Genomic DNA, 22361 nt, shown 5'->3' with positions numbered 1-22361 from the left:
ATAGTTCACCCAAAAATGAAAATTCAATGTTTATCTACTTTCCCCCAGCTCATCCAAGATGTAGGTGACTTTGTTTCTTCAGTAGAACACAAATGATGATTTTTAACTCCAACCGTTGCCGTCTGTCAGCCGTATAATGCGTAAAAGTAGATAAAAATAAGAGAAAATAAAACTTGCATAGACAAATCCAAATTAAACCCTGCGGCTCGCAACGACACATTGATGTCCTAAGACACGAAACGATCGGTTTGTGCGAGAAACCGAACAGTATTTATATAATTTTTTACCTCTAATACACCACTATGTCCAACTGCGTTCAGCACTCGGTTAGTGAGGTCTGACAACGGAAGTGATGTCTCGTGCTAGTGGATTTGTCTATGCAAGTTTTATTTACTCTTATATACGAAGTTCCCATTGACACGCATTATACGGCTGACAGACGGCAACGGTTGGAGTTAAAAATCATCATTTGTGTTCTACTGAAGAAACAGTCACCTACATCTTGGATGCGCTGGGGGTAAGCAGATAAACATCACATTTTAATTTTTGGGTGAACTATCCCTTTAAATGAAGCAAGGGTGTAGAGTTACATTCAAGCTATTTTAAGGCATGAAGAACATTTTTTTCACAGGAAAAAAAAAAGTTTAATATGTCATTTTGGTGATCAAACATGAGTTTTAAGGGATAAAACTATTGACTACCTTTGAATCCTTGTGTATGTGCTATATATAGGGCTGCTTGAACCAGATGCGTGCTTTCTACACTCAACATCACACGCCACATTTAAATAACCACATGAATGTATTACATCATTTGAATGTTTATTCTATCACATTCACCCTAACTGTGACTTTGAGCATGTGTGAGGTAAAATAAGATGGCCCGGGTTGCAGTGGGACCCCTTGCTGTCCTCATTACGGAGAGTGGGGTGATTACTCTCGCCGGAGACGGCTGGGTTTCCAGGCCAGCTGTGGGATGAGCGCTCTGATTGGCTGCGGCGGCTCAGGCGTTTGTGAGCTGTTGAACGTTTGTTAAAGGAGTCCAGAGGTGCGAAGAACACATGCACATTAACTCAAGAGCCTATCAAACTTATATTTTGTCCAGCTATGAAAACAACAGATTATTGATTTGATTTATATAATTAAAATGGCTTTTTATTACCCATATATCTTTACGAGTGTCATAACAGTAACAGTACAGCACTGCTGCTATTGAATAAATCGCTCAAGCTGAACCAAATTCACTGTAGTACAGCGCCGCAGCTGATGCAGTGCACACACACTAACACACACACTGTCTTTACAGTCAGACTGCTTTCTGCATGGTCAGATGAAAGTACTAAAATGACAAAGAACCAGTTTCACTTCGCTTTTGCACAATTGTGCGTCCACACTGAGATCTGAGCCATCCGGAGTGACACAAAACAGATTACACACTAAAGAGAAAATCGTCCTCATCGTGACCAACAGAACGCAGACAACACATTTCTGTCTCTTTCAAACACACACAATCTACACCTCATCTGTAAAATGAGATTTGTAGTTTCTAGCATCGCCAAACACAAATGCTCCAATCTCACGCCATTAACTGGCTAATCAAATAAACAAATGTATCTCCTGCTATTCAACAAGTGACTTTATACATCTCCTCCAGTCAAGCCCCGGGTATACTTCGGCAGTCCGCGTTCGTGCACCGTCCGCGTGCAGCCCAAATTTCGAGAACACGCGGACAGTCCGCATGCAACAGTGCATGCGCAAGCAGTATAGAAGAGTCCACTAGGTGGCGATATGCACAGTATTGAGCACAGTGTTCAGCCGTCAAAGAAGAGTGTGAAAAGGCTGGTTTAAAACAATACTCTTGAAAAAAAGAGAAAAACACGACAATGGACGGTGAACTTGACGAGTGTTTGTGCGAAAAGATTAAAAAGTACCCACATTTGTACAATTCATGTTTGAAAGAGTACAAAGACGTGTTTAGGGCGGCAAATTCATTGAAGGAGAAAAGTAAAAATATGTAAAAGGATGCATTACTTTTCTGAATGTCCCGTTGATGACACGACTCAGTGCTGCCCTCCGATGTCTGGTAGAGCATAGAAAAAACTGTACTGCGCATGTGTCGAACGCGGTCATCCGCGTGCATCCGTGGTGAAGTATACTTTGAAAGTTTCACGGACGCGACTGCGCGCGCGACGCTTCCGGGTGCGGAAAGTGAAGTATACCCAAGGCTTTAGACAACTGACAAAACCATTACACCGTATCCAGACCAGATGTGCCGCGACATGCAATAAAAGGTATTCTTTCCATGTTTAATCAAGCCCCGTTCACACCGCCAGCGACTTTATTGCTGCATGTCGCTAGACTCTCTACCGTGAAGTCGCTTGTGGGCGTTACTAGTACTGTCGCTCTAATGTCATTGGTAGACTGCACATCTGATCATATCTACAGAAAATGCAATCACAAATTGATATATAAAACTAAGGAATTAGGTTTTAAACAATTAAAAGTAACATTCTGCTGTTGTAGAGTGTTGTGACTGCAGAGCTCAGTGCATTAAATCATTAACTAAATTAACGATCGTTCTATCAACAAATTAAACACTCATACTCTCAAAAATTACTAAAACGTCATTCGAATTTAACAAATAATACATTTTCTTGTCTCTAATAATCAATAATCATATATTAACAACATCGATATATGAATCAAACTCACAGTTTCTTTTCTTCGCATCATTTTATTATATCCATGTATGTACAGTCAAATCATATAAAACAGTGAAATCTATCCGGAACTATTCCTGTCTGTCTTGACGGACTCGAGACGGTGACGTGAGCTCTAGAGCCTTCACTCCTATTGGTTGTCGCTCGCGAAATTCGCTCCTCATTTGCATAAAGTTGACATTTCTGAACTTTTGTCGCGTGTCTCCCGCGCTTGACACGCCTACATTCCGTCGCCAACGGTCACTGTCGCTCTTGTCGCCGGAAGTCGCCGGCGCTCCATTGAAATGAATGGGATCCTGTCGCTTTGTTGCTGGCGGTGTGAACGGGGCTTCAGAGTTTTTGTAGCCGCGACAACGACACGCGAAGATTCTACGTTATTTTAGGAATAGTTTGTATTTTTTTGCGCCGTCGCGGCTGGAACAACAACACAAAGTATGATAATGACAATCTCAGGTAATGTTTATATGCTTAATGTTAATGGCGTCTAATAACTCATTGTGAACAGACAAGTGTATTCTACGACATATATTGTTTCAGTATCTCAGTATTTATTATTAAAGGGTTAGTTCACCCAAAAATCAAAATTCTGTCATCCACCCTCATGTCGTTCCACACCCGTAAGACCTTCATTCATCTTCAGAACACTTTGTTCATTCATAATGTACTAAAAACATATTTAAATCAGTTCATTTGAGTACAGTGGTTCAATATTAATATTATAAAGCCACGAGAATATTTTTGGTGCACCAAAAAAACAAAATAACGACTTATTTAGTGATGTTCGATTTCAAAACACTGCTTCAGGAAGCTTCGGAGCGTTATGAATCAGCGTGTCGAATCAGCGGTTCGGAGCGCCAAAGTCACATGATTTCAGCAGTTTGGAGGTTTGACACGCGATCTGAATCATGATTCGACATAAAAGATTCATAACGCTCCAAGCTTGCCGAGAGAGCCCGCCCACACACTCTTCTGATTGGCTGTGATTTCTGATATTCTCATAGTCGCGTCTGGTGTGGACAAATTTGTTTATCGCTGGAATCTTATCGCATCTGTTAGACAACCATCAGGTTACAAATGCACTGCTCTTCACACAGTCAGTAAGCTATTTTAATATTCTCAGGCTGAATCATCACTCACTTCTCCAGCAGGCCATTGAAGCCCACACAGATACATGATCTCTCTCAGTGTAGGAAGGGGGTTTTTAGACTAATGTGAAAAGCACTTACCAACAAAAAACAAGCGCCCTTTTATTTTGTCAAAATAAAAGTTTAATGGTTTAACATTTGAAAAGAAATTAAAACAGGCATATAATTATTGTAATTTTACAGTTTGTTTCAGACTTTTAAGGATCATTTTGATTATTGGTCCAATAAAACCTGAAGGTGACACACATGTGTCCAGCACGGCTCTTGAATACTAAGTGTGTGTGGAGAGCCATAAGCACTTCAACATGCTAATGCTCGAGCTGAAGCTCACAGACAGCACTGAAGATCTCTGAAGAGCCGTTTACTATCTGATCGATGCAGTGCACTAGAATCGTAACATTATACGCCAGCTGGACCGAAAACAGCAGAGGAAGTAACATCTGTAAGAGGAAAACTTGTGCTCGAATATAAATATTGATCACATAAAGGCTCAGGACACAAAATGAGCCGCACAGAAGAGACAGACAAAACCAGCCTCATAAAACATCAACTGGAGCCGAATATACGCAGAGACGGGAATTCACAGAATGACAGGAGTTAAAATTCTGTGGAAATATCTGGATCTTTCTCTTGAGATGGGAGTGAGTGTCTGGTCATGGATGAAATCCTGCAGCAGATGTTCAGAGAGAATACCAGAAAAAAACAGCTGCAAAGTCAGATGCAGAATAAAGATTCGTTTACAGACTGACACCGTCGTTCAAATGTGATTTAGGCCACAGACGCTCCCTGCAAAAACTTCGCGATGATCTGTGTGTACAAAACGATAATATCTTGGCATTATTGAGCTTGATAAATCGCCTTGAAAATGTTCCAGAAAATCAGTGATGTCATTGTTAAATTAACAATCATTTTCGGTAATTGAAATAAAATAAAATAAAAATGTTAAATGAAAACCTTGAATGAAAATTAGGAAGTTTAATTTAAAATATTAATATTACCTAAACTGAAATATAAATTAATTAAATAAATAAATAAATAAATAATAAAAATTAATAAAATAAAATACAAATATTAAATGAAAAACTTAAATGAAAATTCAAAAAGTTTAAAGTACTAAAATTAAATAAATAATAAAAATGACAAAAGCACAGCAAAAGTTTAATCTAGTTTAGAGAATAAAGTCATTAAATTACAAGAAAAAAATCGTTAAATTATGAGAACAAATTCGTTAAATTACAAGAAAAAAGTCATTAAATTACGAGAACAAATTCGGTAAATTATGAGAAAAATGTTGTTAAATTACGAATTTGTTCCCATAATTTAACAACTTTTTTCTCGTAAATTAATGAGTTTATTCTCAACATTTTATCTCGACTTTTTTCTCGAAATTTAACAACACTTCTCTCATAATTTAACGCATTTGTTCTCGTAATTTAACGACTTTTTACTCGTAATTTAATGACTTTATTCTCAACATTTTATCTCAACTTTTTTCTCGTAATTTAATGAATTTATTCTCAACATTTTATTTTGACTTTTTTCTCGAAATTTAACAACTTTAATCTCGAGATGGTTTTTTTATTTTTTATTATTGTTTGGCCCTAATCCTGTTCCGTAATTATTATACTACACTATTATTATTATTATATATTACTGTACACTATTTTTCTTACATACTATTATTATTATTTTTCTTAAATATTATTTTAAAGTGAAAGATTACCAAAGAAATATTATATATATATAGTTTTTATTTAGTAATTTATATTATTAGTTAATAGAACTAAATAAAAAAAATATTATTATTATTATTAGAGTAATAATACACAAAATTACAAACTTTGATTTGAAGCAAAATGTTTTTTAAAATCGGACAAAAAGACAGGAACTTAACGGCCTTAGTGAGGGAAAAAACTACAATCCTACGAATCACTGCGCACTACATACCCACACACACACACATATATATATTAAAACGAAATATTTTTAGCTTATTGCAAAATATGCATATATACCAGCATTTCAGTATTTTGAGAGCGTGGAGAGATCGACTTGATCACGTCATTCGCAGTGCTTCACGGGAGTGAGCGGAGCTAAAGAGCTATTTTGGCGCATGTTGCTTTTTTTGACTCTGATTGGTGGAATTTTCTGTACAGCATCATGGGTAATGTAGTTTTTCACCACAAATTCAGCTGTTAAATTATTTTTTTAAATATAAGCTAAAAATTATGCAGAATGATGGCTTCAACAGAAGCAAATCCCATCGATTAACAACCTCATAGCTCACAGTAGGGCTGTCTTTAAAGTTTTATAAGTTATCGTTCAAAATCAATTGTTCTTATGGAGAAAACGAATGGAGTTTTTACTGTTGCGCTCTATTGAGAGCTTAAATAGAGCCAAAGGTAAATCAATAAAAAAATATTAATAAAAACGACAAGCAGAAAATTTTCAAACACTGTTTTCTGGCTAAAGCACAATGACAGTAACAACCAGCAGAATAAAAAGCACCGAAAAACGTATTCAATGCCAAACTCAAAATGCACATCATGTTCTTTAGATGCTTCTGTAAAACTCTCTAGACAGCGTCTAGACAGCAGTTCAGCTTTACTGCGTCAGGTCACTGAAATACACACAATGCCAGTAAATTATAAGCATAAACCATGTTTTTCATTTAATACAAACTGCCTGTCATCCAAAAATGCAGTCCTGTGAAATTATAAACCAGAGTTTCCACTCAAATTCGAGCTTCAGAAGAGACAAACTCAAGCACAGAGTCCCATTGAACTGGTGAGAACAGGAGTGAGTCGCCCTTCCTGAAATGATAACAAATGCTTTATCATCTTCAGCAATCACTGTCACAACAGCTATGCAACTCTAATGCAACAAACCCCAAACTACTTCATCGTCGTGCACACTTAAAAAACGTATAAAAAACTCTTGGAACATGCAACCAAACACAATCAAGAATGCAAAATAACAGAATCACACAGCCTCAACTCATTTTTATCACAAACCCTCACCTTAAAATTACTTGCGTTGACCCATGAGGTTGCCAGACTGTCCACCATCCTGTCCAGCATGGTCTGATCATGTTCCAAGTCATGTGACTTCTGTCTATCCAGGATGTAGTCTATGATTTCGGGTCCAACTTGGAAGCGACGTCCAACCTCTTTCTGCGTGACCTGCGCCACTATGTACTCCATGTTGGGCTCCATGACTCAGAACAACACATAAACACACAAACACTGGCCTGAAAACAACCTGTGAGCTTGATAATCCAAAGACAGAATCCAAGAGGCCACTGGAAGAACGAATGCAGGTGCAACATGTGTTGATATTATAATCGACAGATCAAACACTGGCGGTGCAAAACCTCCTGCAAGGAAACAGCGTCAAACGGCCAGTCCATCATCGTAATGAAGTCCAGTTCCACGTCTTGGGTCAAGTCCTGCAACGCAAATTAAAATAGTAATTTGTACTGCATTTATTCACAGGCCAAGTATTATTAAAAAGTCTCTGTTACAATAATGCTAGAATAACGTTAGAATAACGCTAGAATAACATTAGGGGAACGTTAGAATAATGTTAGGGGAACATTAAAATAATGTTAGAACAATGTTAGGGCAACATTAGAATAATGCTAGAATAACCTTAGGGGAACCTTAGAATAATGCTAGAATAATGTTAGGGGAACGTTAGAATAATGTTAGAACAATGTTAGGGCAACATTAGAATAACGCTTGAATAACCTTAGGGGAACCTTAGAATAATGCTAGAATAATGTTAGGGGAACGTTAGAATAATGTTAGAACAATGTTAGGGCAACATTAGAATAACGCTAGAATAACCTTAGGGGAACCTTAGAATAATGCTAGAATAATGTTAGGGGAACGTTAGAATAATGTTAGAACAATATTAGGGCAACATTAGAATAACGCTTGAATAACCTTAGGGGAACCTTAGAATAATGCTAGAATAATGTTAGGGGAACGTTAAAATAATGTTAAGGGAACGTAAGAATAATGTTAGAACAATGTTAGGGCAACATTAGTATAACGCTAGAATAACCTTAGGGGAACCTTAGAATAATGCTAGAATAATGTTAGGGGAACATAAAAAATAATGTTAGAACAATGTTAGGGCACCATTAGAATAACGCTTGAATAACCTTAGGGGAACCTTAGAATAATGCTAGAATAATGTTAGGGGAACATTAAAATAATGTTAAGGGAACGTAAGAATAATGTTAGAACAATGTTAGGGTAACATTAGTATAACGCTAGAATAACCTTAGGGGAACCTTAGAATAATGCTACAATAATGTTAGGGGAACGTTAAAATAATGTTAGAACAATGTTAGGGCAACATTAGAATAATGCTAGAATAACATTAGGGGAACGTTAGAATAATGTTAGGGGAACATTAAAATAATGTTAAGGGAACGTAAGAATAATGTTAGAACAATGTTAGGGTAACATTAGTATAACGCTAGAATAACCTTAGGGGAACCTTAGAATAATGCTACAATAATGTTAGGGGAACATTAAAATAATGTTAGAACAATGTTAGGACAACATTAGAATAATGTTAGAATAACCTTAGAGGAACCTTAGAATAATGCTAGAATAATGTTAGGGGAACATTAAAATAATGTTAAGGGAATGTAAGAATAATGTTAGAACAATGTTAGGGCAACATTAGAATAATGTTAGAATAACCTTAGGGGAACCTTAGAATAATGCTAGAATAATGTTAGGGGAACGTTAAAATAATGTTAAGGGAACGTAAGAATAATGTTAGAACAATGTTAGGGTAACATTAGTATAACGCTAGAATAACCTTAGGGGAACCTTAGAATAATGCTAGACTAATGTTAGGGGAACGTTAAAATAATGTTAGAACAATGTTAGGGCACCATTAGAATAACGCTTGAATAACCTTAGGGGAACCTTAGAATAATGCTAGAATAATGTTAGGGGAACATTAAAATAATGTTAAGGGAACGTAAGAATAATGTTAGAACAATGTTAGGGTAACATTAGTATAACGCTAGAATAACCTTAGGGGAACCTTAGAATAATGCTACAATAATGTTAGGGGAACGTTAAAATAATGTTAGAACAATGTTAGGGCAACATTAGAATAATGCTAGAATAACATTAGGGGAACGTTAGAATAATGTTAGGGGAACATTAAAATAATGTTAAGGGAACGTAAGAATAATGTTAGAACAATGTTAGGGTAACATTAGTATAACGCTAGAATAACCTTAGGGGAACCTTAGAATAATGCTACAATAATGTTAGGGGAACATTAAAATAATGTTAGAACAATGTTAGGACAACATTAGAATAATGTTAGAATAACCTTAGAGGAACCTTAGAATAATGCTAGAATAATGTTAGGGGAACATTAAAATAATGTTAAGGGAATGTAAGAATAATGTTAGAACAATGTTAGGGCAACATTAGAATAATGTTAGAATAACCTTAGGGGAACCTTAGAATAATGCTAGAATAATGTTAGGGGAACGTTAAAATAATGTTAAGGGAACGTAAGAATAATGTTAGAACAATGTTAGGGCAACATTAGTATAACGCTAGAATAACCTTAGGGGAACCTTAGAATAATGCTACAATAATGTTAGGGGAACGTTAAAATAATGTTAGAACAATGTTAGGGCAACATTAGAATAATGCTAGAATAACATTAGGGGAACGTTAGAATAATGTTAGGGGAACATTAAAATAATGTTAAGGGAACGTAAGAATAATGTTAGAACAATGTTAGGGTAACATTAGTATAACGCTAGAATAACCTTAGGGGAACCTTAGAATAATGCTACAATAATGTTAGGGGAACATTAAAATAATGTTAGAACAATGTTAGGACAACATTAGAATAATGTTAGAATAACCTTAGAGGAACCTTAGAATAATGCTAGAATAATGTTAGGGGAACATTAAAATAATGTTAAGGGAATGTAAGAATAATGTTAGAACAATGTTAGGGCAACATTAGAATAATGTTAGAATAACCTTAGGGGAACCTTAGAATAATGCTAGAATAATGTTAGGGGAACGTTAAAATAATGTTAAGGGAACGTAAGAATAATGTTAGAACAATGTTAGGGCAACATTAGAATAACGCTAGAATAACCTTAGGGGAACCTTAGAATAATGCTAGACTAATTTTAGGGGAACATTAAAATAATGTTAAGGGAACGTAAGAATAATGTTAGAACAATGTTAGGGCAACATTAGAATAATGTTAGAATAACCTTAGGGGAACCTTAGAATAATGCTAGAATAATGTTAGGGGAACGTTAAAATAATGTTAAGGGAACGTAAGAATAATGTTAGAACAATGTTAGGGCAACATTAGAATAACGCTAGAATAACCTTAGGGGAACCTTAGAATAATGCTAGAATAATGTTAGGGGAACGTTAAAATAATGTTAAGGGAACGTAAGAATAATGTTAGAACAATGTTAGGGCAACATTAGAATAACGCTAGAATAACCTTAGGGGAACCTTAGAATAATGCTAGACTAATGTTAGGGGAACGTTAAAATAATGTTAGAACAATGTTAGGGGAACATTAGAATAATGTTAGAATAATGTTAAAATAATGTTCTACAAATCAAAAAGTAACGTTCTATTTATAGAAACTTTCCTGGCTAACAAAAAAACAAAAACAAAGAATGTTCTAGGAAAAAATGTCTTGTAAACACTTTGCTTTATTTACCAGTATTTTACATTAATGTAATAATAAAATTACATGCAACTTACACACAAATTACGTTCTCTCTCTCTCTCTCTCTCTCTCTCTCTCTCAATATATATATATATATATATATATTATCATCCCTATAATGGGCTCAGTTTTTCTTTTATTTGTCCTATGGTAAAGACAATGATCAACTTTATTACTTACCGCAGGATTACCATATTCAAATACTTTGGTATTTATGACATTTTACAGTATGATAAACACGGTATTGCCATGGTACTTTATTGTGAGCTTTACAAATGCAAAAGATGATGTAACGAGTCACGTGAGATGAACAGACATGTCCCTTATATTGAAGACATTAGCAGTCCCAGTTCACGCATTAAACACGGATGAAGCAGCTGTTGTGATTGCTAACCTAACTTTAGCAGTGTTTAATTTCACCGAGCAGTTGTTTAGCAGCTGTCTGGCTAGCAGATCTCAGTATAAACAGGGCGGTCTGCTTGACACTTACATGCTAAACAAACCCGGGCCTTTCAGGGGGAACTCAACGACTATAACGCGCTAAAAACCGCATTAAAAACTTATGCATGAGATATTAGCAACACTAGCTAGCATCTTGATATCGTTGCTTGGTAACGGTGAAGAATGAAGAACCGCACGAGGCCCAAAAAAGACTGTTTACAAACACGCGCGCGACAGCGAATCTTAGCGGTTTTAAAATATAACTAACGTCACGTGCATTTTTACACAGAGAATATAACACGCTTATGGAAAAATATTTTAATTAAATTATTTATAATTTTATCAGTGAAATAAAATTCATACTTAATTTTGAGATATATTATTATATAGAATATATAGTTATATAAGTATATTTGCCTTGTCGACATTGTTCCACTTGTTTGAGTTAAAATAAGTTTAAGAATCTTCCAGTACAAGACATAAAACTTTTTGTTTTAATGACGTTTTGCACATCAATAACAAAAAAAAATACCTTGGTTTTTGCATTCAATTTTTTTAAGTAACATAAAAGACATCATTAAATTATGATATTTTCTTCTAATTGCACGTGCATTCTTTCATATAAGTTCATTTTTAAACTATAATCTCACTCTAGATTCATTTAGTCTGTAACATTAATTGCACTGTAAAGGGATGGCGTTTTAAAAATGCAAATGGAAGCTTGCCCAACTGAGTTTACAGAACGACTCATAATAATAATAATAATAATAATAATGAATAAATTCATGCAAACAAACAACCATAGAGAAACTGTAAAAGATGTCAGTGTCACAGTATAATGTTTGCTTTGCATGACTGTGAGAATGTATCCCGTGTGGCACATGCTGTTGAATATTACTGTATGCACAAACTACTTTCACTCATAGTGCATGCAAAGCCACAACAAGCTGAGTCAGAACGCAACTAGTGATAAGGGGTGTGAAAATAACGGACGTACCTGGCATATCGCTATTAAACCATCTATATGGGCTCCGTTTCCCGTTGGTTGATCTTCAGTTGAATTTTCGAAGGAAACAGCAGAGATCTCCGCCCATTGTGCGGCTTCAAACATCAAGATGACACTGCGCATGCGCCAGATGAAGCCGAGATAGCGCGCCCTCTGCTGTGAGTTCAATTCAACTCATTATTATTATTTTTAGAGAGTAGATAGAGCGCCATCTGCTGTCTGTTCAACTTAATATTATCTAAATACACTTTTATTATTATTATTATTATTATTTATATATATATATTCTAAAATTAATCTTACACAAATACGTTAAATATTTTCCACCATGCAGCGTCAAAGAATAAAGATTAGAAAATGACACGAGGAAGTAAACATCCATCATGTAGCCTATATATGTCATTTTTACTTTATTTTATGTTTTAAGCTTTGTTATAAACGTCTTTAAGTCGTTTCGCGCTCATTTCATAACGGTTGTTTATCATGTGTTCATAACTCCGCCCATCACATCATGTTCCACCTCCGACACGCGATCAAAAAGCACTTTCTTAACATGTCGTTTGACACTGAAGCCTCACATATGCGAAAATATGCGTCGAAATATGCGTTATATTCTGTCTAAACCTAAATTCTGTCTAAATCGTTGTCAAAAGGGAGAAAACATGAACTGACATGTCAAATGAAGCAACTGTTTGACTTCCTGAAGTGACTGTGATTCCTGCCGCGCGCTCAGGTGAGTTTCTGTCTTCAGTCAATTTGTAAGTAGTTTTCATAAATAATAAAAGTCACATAACGACGAGAAAATATTTCGTATTATTTCAGGGCGTTACATATGTAGGTTGTTTTTTTTTTATGAGAATAATCAACGTTGGCTGTTCTGCTTATCAAATATAGTATCACATATAAATATATAAAAAAAACATTTTATATATATATATATATATATATATTACTCATGTTTAAACAAAATATATACTTATAATTTGTTTTATACAAATGAATATATATATATATATATATATATATATATATATATATATATATATATATATATATATATATATATATGTAAGTATATATTTACTATTTTGTTTTGACATGATCTATATATATATATATATTGACATATATCAATATATAGATCATATCAAGTCATATATATATATATCAATATGTCAAAATATATATTCAAGTCATATATATATTATATATATATAGCCTACATATATCAATACGTCAATATATATATATATATATATATATATATATATATATATAGATCATGTCAAACGTCAATATATAAATATATAGATCATGTCAAGTCATATATATATATATAGAGAGAGAGAGAGAGATGCCTATTCTTGGTTTATTTGTCAAGTGTCAGGAAACAGTTGAATCAGATTATCACATGGACTCTTCTTTATCAAATTGACTCTTCCTGCCAAATGTTTTCTTCCTTTTGCCTCATTTTTACTGCCTTTGATTTGTATTGATAACTGATGAAGCATCACCACTTCACTACATTTGTCAAGCTCAGTAAGGGGGAATCTTCATCTAAATTGAATAAAGGTTGATGTTTAGTGTAACTGCTTGCATGGCAAAATCTCTCTGTCTTGTGGTCTGTAGTTTTGCACATGCTGCAGCATTTTGGCACACAGAGATAAAGAGTCATAATGCAGCGTGTCCTATTTAGGGACGCTGCATGGGTGGATGTTACACTAAGGCCTGTTTGTTTCCCAGTAGAAAACAGCTCTGACCTCTTTCTTTCGCCACCGTACCTGGTCACTGACAGCTTTCAGAAGTCATCTTGGTTTCTGTGAGTCTGTAAAGAAGATTTCTGCATGTGCAAACGCGCTCATGGGCGAACATCTGTAGTCTGATGCAATGGTGTTGTTATTTACATCATATTTAGGTTTGTTTGCCTACAACAGTGTCATGTTGCAAAGAGGACAAAACCTTTTATTCTTTTCTTCACCCAAATCTATCATATGATTAGAGAAGTATTTGAATATAGCACACAAGTCATATGAACTTACTTTGTGTTTTTGATCTTGAAAGTGGGGCATGATTTCTTATATTTCAACAGCATATGAGTTTACTGGTCAGTACCTGAACGGGAGACCTTTGGGCTGTGTCTGAATTTGAAATCGCCCCTATACCCTCATTTACTATTCCACTTCAATGAAAACGTGAATTCGGACACTGACTGCGTAGTTTGTGCTTGCTGTTTAATAATTATTTGAAACTCCAGTAGTAATAAAAAGAGTTATATTGAACTTGATCACGGAAACTAGCAAGTATAAACCTCAATAAAAGTATTTAATAATAAAAGAAAAAGGAATTTATAACTGTAGAGTAAACTGGGGGGGAAAGTAAAGGGGGACTGTGTCATTTTTTATGTGACAATAAATCAAGAATTTTCATGTTTTAGTTTTTTAACAAAAATTTAATTTGTACCAGTCATTTTTCTCTACAGGTGAATTTGCTTTGTACATTTACGCTGTTAAAAAAAGAGCAAAAGTTGAGGAAAACTTAAAAGTTTAAGGCAACAAACTTCAGCAGATTTTTGAGTTTTCTCAACTTGTTGTATTCAGTTTATACAACAAAAAGTTGAGAAAACTTAAAAATCTCCTACAAAAACAAGTTGAGAACTCAAAAATCTGCTGAAGTTTGTTGTTTGTTGAAGTGTACAGCAAAATCAGAGTACAAGCAGTTTTAGCTTAAAATTAAAAAGACATGCCAAAAATAACAGTATATATATGAATATTTATTAATGAACCATGCTGAAAATCAGCCTATTTGAAAAATATTGTTAGCTGATGCTAACTGGCTAGAGGTAATTTTTTATAATAAAGTCCAAATATTTGTATTCATCCACCTAGTTAGGTTACATTTGATGGAAAAACAAAGGATGTGATGTTCAGACCATGGTAACTGCAGTAATCACGATAGTGGAAAGCGATGCCACCTGGGGGACGTTATATTATTCTGAAAATATAAGTATATTTTCTTTAAATAACATGTACGCACTAACTACAGGCTTTACTATTCTCATATCATATATAACTGTGATGTTCTGCAAAACAACAAACTTTAAAACACGTTTTTTCTTATGGCTGAAAATTAGATCACTTACCGTGAAATCCGTTTTATCTCAGGTACGTCACCAATATAAGCTTCACAGTGACATCACGCTTGTCAGTGTAGTCCATAGCAACAACAAAAGCATATATTGAGTCTATATAGTGGTTATTTTGGGAAAAAACAGTAGAGGGGAGGGTTGTGTTTTACCCTGAGGGGGCATTTTCTCCCACTCTACCCCTATGATATTCAACTGTACTCACATTGGACCAGCGGTTTGGAAAATGGATAGTGCCCTATTTAAGGGTATAGAGATTGATCTCGGACACAGCCTAGGTAGCTGCTGGAAGAGGTGATGCCAGTGCTTGACCTGTGGTCTGTGGGTCCTAATGCCCCAATTTAAAGGGCTTCCGCGCTGGAGGAACTTTATCATAGTTCCTATAACTACTGGCAGAAGTACCCGTTCATTGGCGTGTTCGCACAGCAAGAACTAGAAACGATTTACGATATAGAAATGCCTTTTAGGGGGACTAAATTAGCTACTACTTCAGAGTAAGGTCTAACCCAGCACTTTAGGAACGACAGTGATGTAAGTGTACGTCGCATGCCATAAGAAACACCGGCACCTCCCGTTTAAATAAAAACATAGTTTACATATACTTACTGTCAGGGTTCTGTCACCTCGGTCTAGTGTGTTTCTTGGTTTTGTGATAGAGACCTGACACTCCTGTATTCTCCTGTCTTTTTCTGTGCATTCATGTTTTCTTGTTCATTGTGAACACGTGGCTTATGAGTGTCCCTCATTAGTCTCGTTCTGCGTAAGAAGCTCATGGCTAGCGATTTGTTATCGCTGGTCATGTGCTTTTGTGTGATTTCATGTTTGATGTGAGCACATGGCTTGTCTTGTTATGCGTCCCATGTGTTCTCCTGTCTATTGTCTGACCCTATTGGTTCAGTTTCCTCACCTGTCCTCCCTCATGTCCTATTTACTCCGCATGTGTCTGCTGTCCTGGGCCAGATCGTTGTCGCACATCGTTGGCATGCTGTCGCATGTCGTCGTTACCCAAGTCTTGTATGCAAAGCCGTATGTCTGCCTGCCTAGTCAAGCCTAACCTGTAGTGGTTTCCCCCACGGGTATTTTCTGTTTGTGTTTTGATTTACTAAAGCACGTATTCCTCTGCATCCTTGAGTCCTTACTTCAACCATTACCTCAACCCGTGACAGAACGATCTGGCCCTGAAGAAGAATCAGTGGAGGTATGGGCATCTTTTTATTTCGATCTCCCAGCCTGTGCCCTTCCGCCCGTCAGTCAATGGAGCGCTATGGCAAGCTCTTCTCACTTTGCCAAAGGGAGTCCATGGTGAAAGAGTTTGCCCACCAATTCATCATTGCCGCAGAGGGGCTCAACCACACTGCGCTCAAGGACATTTTTAATAGCGCCCTGAATGAGTCCGTCAGCGATTGGGAGATGGGAATGCTGGGGTTCTCGTCCTTTTGGGGGTTTGTGGGATTCGTTTACAGCCGTGGAGGTGAGGGTGATCTCCTTCCTCTTGGTCCTCCCCCACTTTCCCTCATGAACAGTCAAGTCCCCAGTCCTCTGATAACCCCTTCGGGGAAAGGAGGAGGAAGGAACATGCCTGCCTCATCTGCCACCTACACAGTGGTGGCGGCGCACCCTGCAGCTCTGCCCATGTCGTCTGTGACTGCTGCAGTTTTTCCAGAGGCAGTCATATAGTTTTCCCTGAGACGAATGAATGCTAGAAGCAGCTATCTCCACACCATCTTCATACCAACGTAGGCGGAGAATGAGAAAGAAGGCTTCCTCTATATCATCAAGTCTGTCGGTTCCTTAATTCCATGTCACTGCCCTTTTGTGTATCTGGGCCACTCACACAGCATCGGCTCCCAGCCCGGAGGCTGCCCAGGAGCCCTCTACCTGCCCAAAGACCCTCCTGAGCCACCTGTTTCCCCTGTCAGTCCTGCCATGGCCCAGAGGGCGATCCTTGCCTTTTATGTCATAATTGTTCTGCATGCCTGGGCAGCACACACCTCTCAGTTGGCTGTCTCCTGTCCTGTCTGTACTCCTGAGACCTTCCCAAAGCCCTTTGCCTGCCCAAAGACCTTCCTAGATCCCACTGCTTGCCCAGAGACCCTCCCAGAGCCCGCTCCCTGCCCAGAGACCTTCTGAGAGCCCGCTGTTTTCCCAGAGATCTTCCCAGATCCCACTGCTTGCCCAGAGCCCGCTCCCTGCCCAGAGACCTTTCGAGAGTCCGCTGTTTTCCCAGAGACCTTCCCAGATCCCACTGCTTGCCCAGAGACCCTCCCAGAGCCCGCTCCCTGCCCAGAGACCTTTCGAGAGCCTGCTGCTTTCCCAGAGCCCACCGTCTCCCCGTAGGCTGTCCCTGAGGCTGCTGCCTGCCCGGAGATTGTCCCAGAGCCCGTTACCATCCGGAGGCCATCCTAGAGCCCACTGCTTGCCCGTAGGCCATTCCTGAGCCCTCTCTTAAGCCCTGGAATCCTTCAGCCAGGATTCCTGATCCACCCTGCTTGAGCTTCCCCGGCTTCACCCGTCTGCCCCTCCCTGGTCCCTTCTAGAGACTTGATTATCTGTTTTTGCCTGTGTTGACTTGACTCCCCTCCCTGCTTTGTGTCTATCTTTTGTTCTCCTGTCTAGTGTTGACTGTTTTTGTCTTGTGTTCCTCGTAGAGACTCCTGGGGGTTGGTCTAAAATGGGAAAAATTTGTAAAACTGCATTCTCTTTTATTATTATTTCCATCACAAAAGTTTTGTGAGCAGATGCAAACTTTCTAGGGAGAACGCAAAAGCATAATTTTTCCTCCCATATCACCATGTTCCTTAACAACAGAAGAAATGAATGTGCTGATTTTCATCTTTTGTACAGATACCCGACCCACATGGCCCATCAGTACACATCTCTCAACTGTCCAGAGGAGAATGACGAAACCAGGAGTGAAGAGTTTGAGTCGGACATCACTCACTGTTCCACAAGCGTCCCACAGATCATTCACCAGGATAACGCAGAGAGTTACGCTCATCAGACGCCCTACCCCAGCTGGGAGCATCACACGGGCTGGCCGTCCTTGGATTCCCCTCACAGCCTGCCCTCCTGCCTTCCATCTGCGATCTACCACACGCTCTCAGAGAGCGGCTCGTTTTTTCCCAGCAGGCCTCACTCTCTTCCAGGCAGCTGTAGCCCGAGTCTCGTGAGTCTAGAGCATCCCAGATCTCTGCATTCGTTTCCTCCGTCTGCGCCCTCGCCCTCGTACCCCGGCGCTCACCTGCGCCCGCAGTGCTGCGGTCAGTACCGCCCGCCTCAGCATCACATGAACCCCATCCATTACTGCAGCTCCAGACCGGGACATCAGCTGCCCTACAGACCCTCAGGTGCGTTTCTGTTGGTTTCCACAAAAATATGAAGCAGCACAACTGTTTTCAACATTGATAATAATCAGGAATGTTTCTTGAGCAGAAAATCAGCATATTAGAAGAATCATGTGACACTGAAGACTGAAGAAAATTCAGCTTTGATCACAGGAATAAATTACAGTTTACTATATATTCACATAGAAAACAGTTATTTTAAATTGTAAAAATATTTCACTGTTTTTAATGTATTTTTTATTAAATGAATGCAGCCTTGGTGAGCAGAAGAGACTTCTTTCAAAAAATATTATAAAATATTACAGTCATCATTTGGGTTCTTGAGTTAGTATATGGTTCTTTTGGAGGTTAAAATATTCTGCAAATATAGGGAGTATTTTGATTTCTTTTCTAAAAAACTATAGATTAATTAAACAGATTGTAAAATGTTTTGGTTCTAACTCATCATTTACTCGCCTCTGTGTTGTTTTAAAAGCATATGACTTTCTTTCTTCTTTGAAACAAATATGACCTCAAAACGAAAGTACATGAAAGCTGTCCAAAGTCCACAAAATTTTGATGCAGCTGCACATTAGAATTGTTCATGTGACACAAGGAATCTAAAGTCATTTTGAATTGAACACAAGCGTTTACATACAAAAACAGCCTAGAAAATAAGTGGGTCAGAAAAACATGAGGGTGAGTAAATGATAGAATGTCGACCATGAACTCTTAGAATCACTGTGTATTCTATATATTTATGTCTACATTTTTGTTTGCTTTATTTTAAAGGCCTGACGCAGTACAGACAAGTGGATACACACTTTTCTGAAAAGTGAGTCCTTTTAGCGTAACACTGAACACTCACGGTGCAGTCAAAAGAAAATCATTGCTTTCAAATCAGAATTAAACATTAGAAGCTTGTTTCTGCCACAGAATATAAATAAATAAAAAGGTAATTGCGACTTTTCATCTCAAAGTTCAGATTTTTTTAAATATATTTTTATTCCATGGCAGAAAAAAGTAAAGAAGTGATTTATTTAAAAAAAATATATATATATATTATATATATATATACTCAGTTTATGTTGAGTAATGTGTTTTCTGTGTGTGTGTCTTTAGTGGTCATGCATCTCTGAACCCCAGACAGAACCCCAGTCAATGCACACATCTGTCACAGGAACAGAGTGAGTACTGCTTCCTGTCTGCACATCAACACAGAAAAATGGGAATACAGCAGAGTTTCAGGCGTATTTTTCCCCACACAGGGAAAGTTTTCGTCACATACGAGGCCGACAGTGAAGAGCATCTGAAGGAGATCATTAAGTTTGTGGCTTTGCTCAGGAACAACGGCTTTGACACGCATGTATGACTATAATCATTTTTAAAAAAAAAACAGATGAATCTGGACACAGTTAACGTTGATTTTTGTGCACGCAGATCGATGTTTTTGAGCAACAGCTGAACAGCATCAGTAAGATCGACTGCATGGAGAGATATCTCAATGAGGTAAATATACAGACACACACAGGAAGTGACATCAGTGGCGTCATCCAAACACCTACAATTCTCTCTCTCTCCCTGCAGAAAGATTACTTAATCATCATCATCATCAGCTTGAGGTATTATGAGACGATATCAGGCATTAATATCAGTATGGACAGTGACGAGAGAACATCAAACACTGTGTACATCCACAGACAGGTCAGGAAATAACGTTCACACACACAAAATAAATATAGAAGCTGTGCTCCTACCTGTAAATATTAATCACAGCTGATTCTGGGAGAGTTTAATGTGAGCATGCAATGTGATATTTATTAAAAACAAACATACAGTGCACACATAAATGTTGAATGCATTTAAATAATAATTATAATAATATTATTAATAATACTTTTGCTGATTTCATTAGTTTAATATGAGCATGCAATGTGATATTTAAAAAGAAAAACATTGCACACAAATATTGAATGCATTTAAATAATAATAATAATATTATTATTATTACTTTTGCTGATTTAGTTTAATATGAGCGTGCAATGTGATATTTAAAAAGAAAAAAACATTGCGCACACAAATATTGAATGTATTAAAATAATAGCAATAGTACTTTTGCTGATTCCAGAGTTTAATGTGAGCGTGCAATGTGATATTTAATAATCACAAAAATACTTTGTACTCACAAATATTGAATGCATTAAATAATGACAATTTTTGAATCAAATTACATTATTTTAATACATTTTAATCAGTTTTGAATAAAATTATTTCACTGAGGTCATTACAGTGCATTCTGGGTCTGCATGAGCTGTGATGCTGCCTTATCCGAAACATAATTGAGGGTTTGGTGACGGCAGTGTGTGTCTCTAACATGCCGTGTTTGATTCCCTCCATCAGCTGCAGAGTGAATTCATTCAGAACGGCTGCAGGAACTACAGGTTCATTCCTATTCTGTTCCCGGGGGCTAAAAAGGTTTGTGACGTTCAACACAGTTATTGTGACTTACCCCGAGGCGTTTCAGCAAATCAAAGCATGTTTGTATTCTCATTATGCACTAAACCGGTTAATCAAGTCCCAAACGGGTTCTCTACACAGAAGAATATCTATCAGTTCAGCTTCTATTTGCAAACAAAGCCACATTCAAATCCCTGTTGTCTTCTCATTCTCAGAGTTACGTTCCCACCTGGCTGCAGAACACGTACATCTACAGCTGGCCGAAGGATCGGGACGATATTCTCCGCAGGTTAATGCGCGTGGAGAAATACAGACCTCCTCCCATCGGCCCTCTGCCGACGATAGTCTCGATTCCCCTCAGTTAGAGGTTCGACGCTTGCAGTCGCATACTAACATACTGCGGTTTCTGTAGTACGCAGTATGTAGGCTAAGTATGCATGAAGTATGCACTCGACTTTTGGAACTGGAACCCATATGAGCCATGTTAACATGTTTTTGATTTATTATTTGAATATTTTTGGATTTAAAATGCAGTTTTACTTCAGAAACGACAATGTAGCATACTACTGCAATGATAACGGAGTTTTGGGATCTCATTTGTTAACATTAGTTAATGCATGAGTAGTTAACATGAACTAACTTTAACTTATTTGTTAAAGGATTAGTTCACTTTGAAATTACAATTGTCACATGGTTTACTCACCCTCAAGCCATCCTAGGTGTATATGACTTTCTTCTTTCTGATGAACACAATCAGAGTTATATTAATAAATATTCTGGCTCTTCCAAGCTTTATAATGGGAGGTGAGATTTTGAAGCCCAAAAGGTGCATCCATCCATCATACAAATAATCCATATGACTCCAGGGAAGTGAAGAGTTGGATTTTTGTGAGAAAAAATATCCATATTTATTACATTATAAACTGGCTTCTAACTTTTGTAAATGTAGAAATTAACTAAAATTAATAAATGCTGTATTGTTCATTGTTAGTTCATGCTATTAGTTCAAATTAATCCTTATTGTGAAGTTTTTCCAGTTTTTAAACTATTTTGTGAATGGAAAAATAGGGATCTGTCATGTTTGAGTTTGTTTCTATTAAACTGACCTGTAAAAGTGACTGTAAAAAGAGATTATGCTCTTATTGTTTTTGTAATAATAATAATAATAATAATATTCAGATGTTTTGTTACAGTCTATGCACATTTATTTATAGTGCTACAGTTATATACAATATATTTTTCCTCTGAGGAGATTCATATAATATAAAATAATCATACAAAAACATTTAACTGACTGTGTCTTTTTAAGTTTTTTCTTTTAATTGTACTTTCTGAAAATATTTTATGAATTAAAGATTAAATATAATAAAAT

General features: G+C 36.9%; 2 protein-coding genes across 2 annotated transcripts in view; one reads left to right on the top strand and one right to left on the bottom strand.

Moving 5' to 3' along the window:
- The window catches only part of LOC137021353 (CLIP-associating protein 1-B), an 81163-nt gene extending 69013 nt beyond the window's left edge, over positions 1–12150 (bottom strand). Inside the window, exons 1-2 of the mRNA XM_067387667.1 lie at positions 12059–12150; positions 6885–7312 (exon numbers count right to left, since the gene is read on the bottom strand). Coding sequence (XP_067243768.1) covers positions 6885–7079 — 195 coding nt within the window. The 5' untranslated portion in view covers positions 7080–7312; positions 12059–12150. The remainder of the gene's footprint in view (positions 1–6884; positions 7313–12058) is intronic.
- A 382-nt stretch (positions 12151–12532) lies between these two features.
- Positions 12533–22268, top strand: traf3ip2b (TRAF3 interacting protein 2b). The gene is made up of 9 exons (XM_067387037.1): positions 12533–12800; positions 18054–18556; positions 19325–19367; positions 19655–19719; positions 19801–19898; positions 19973–20041; positions 20120–20236; positions 20933–21007; positions 21205–22268. The coding sequence occupies exons 2-9, from the start codon at positions 18067–18069 to the stop codon at positions 21352–21354; spliced, it is 1107 nt and encodes a 368-aa protein (XP_067243138.1). The 5' UTR covers positions 12533–12800; positions 18054–18066; the 3' UTR covers positions 21355–22268.
- The last annotated feature ends 93 nt before the right edge of the window (positions 22269–22361 follow it).

Source organism: Chanodichthys erythropterus, chromosome 6 (genome assembly GCF_024489055.1).
Source record: "Chanodichthys erythropterus isolate Z2021 chromosome 6, ASM2448905v1, whole genome shotgun sequence".
Taxonomy (NCBI): Eukaryota; Metazoa; Chordata; class Actinopteri; order Cypriniformes; family Xenocyprididae; genus Chanodichthys; species Chanodichthys erythropterus.
The sequence above is the reverse complement of the archived record's forward strand: the minus strand, read 5'-3'. Positions and strand labels throughout refer to the sequence as shown.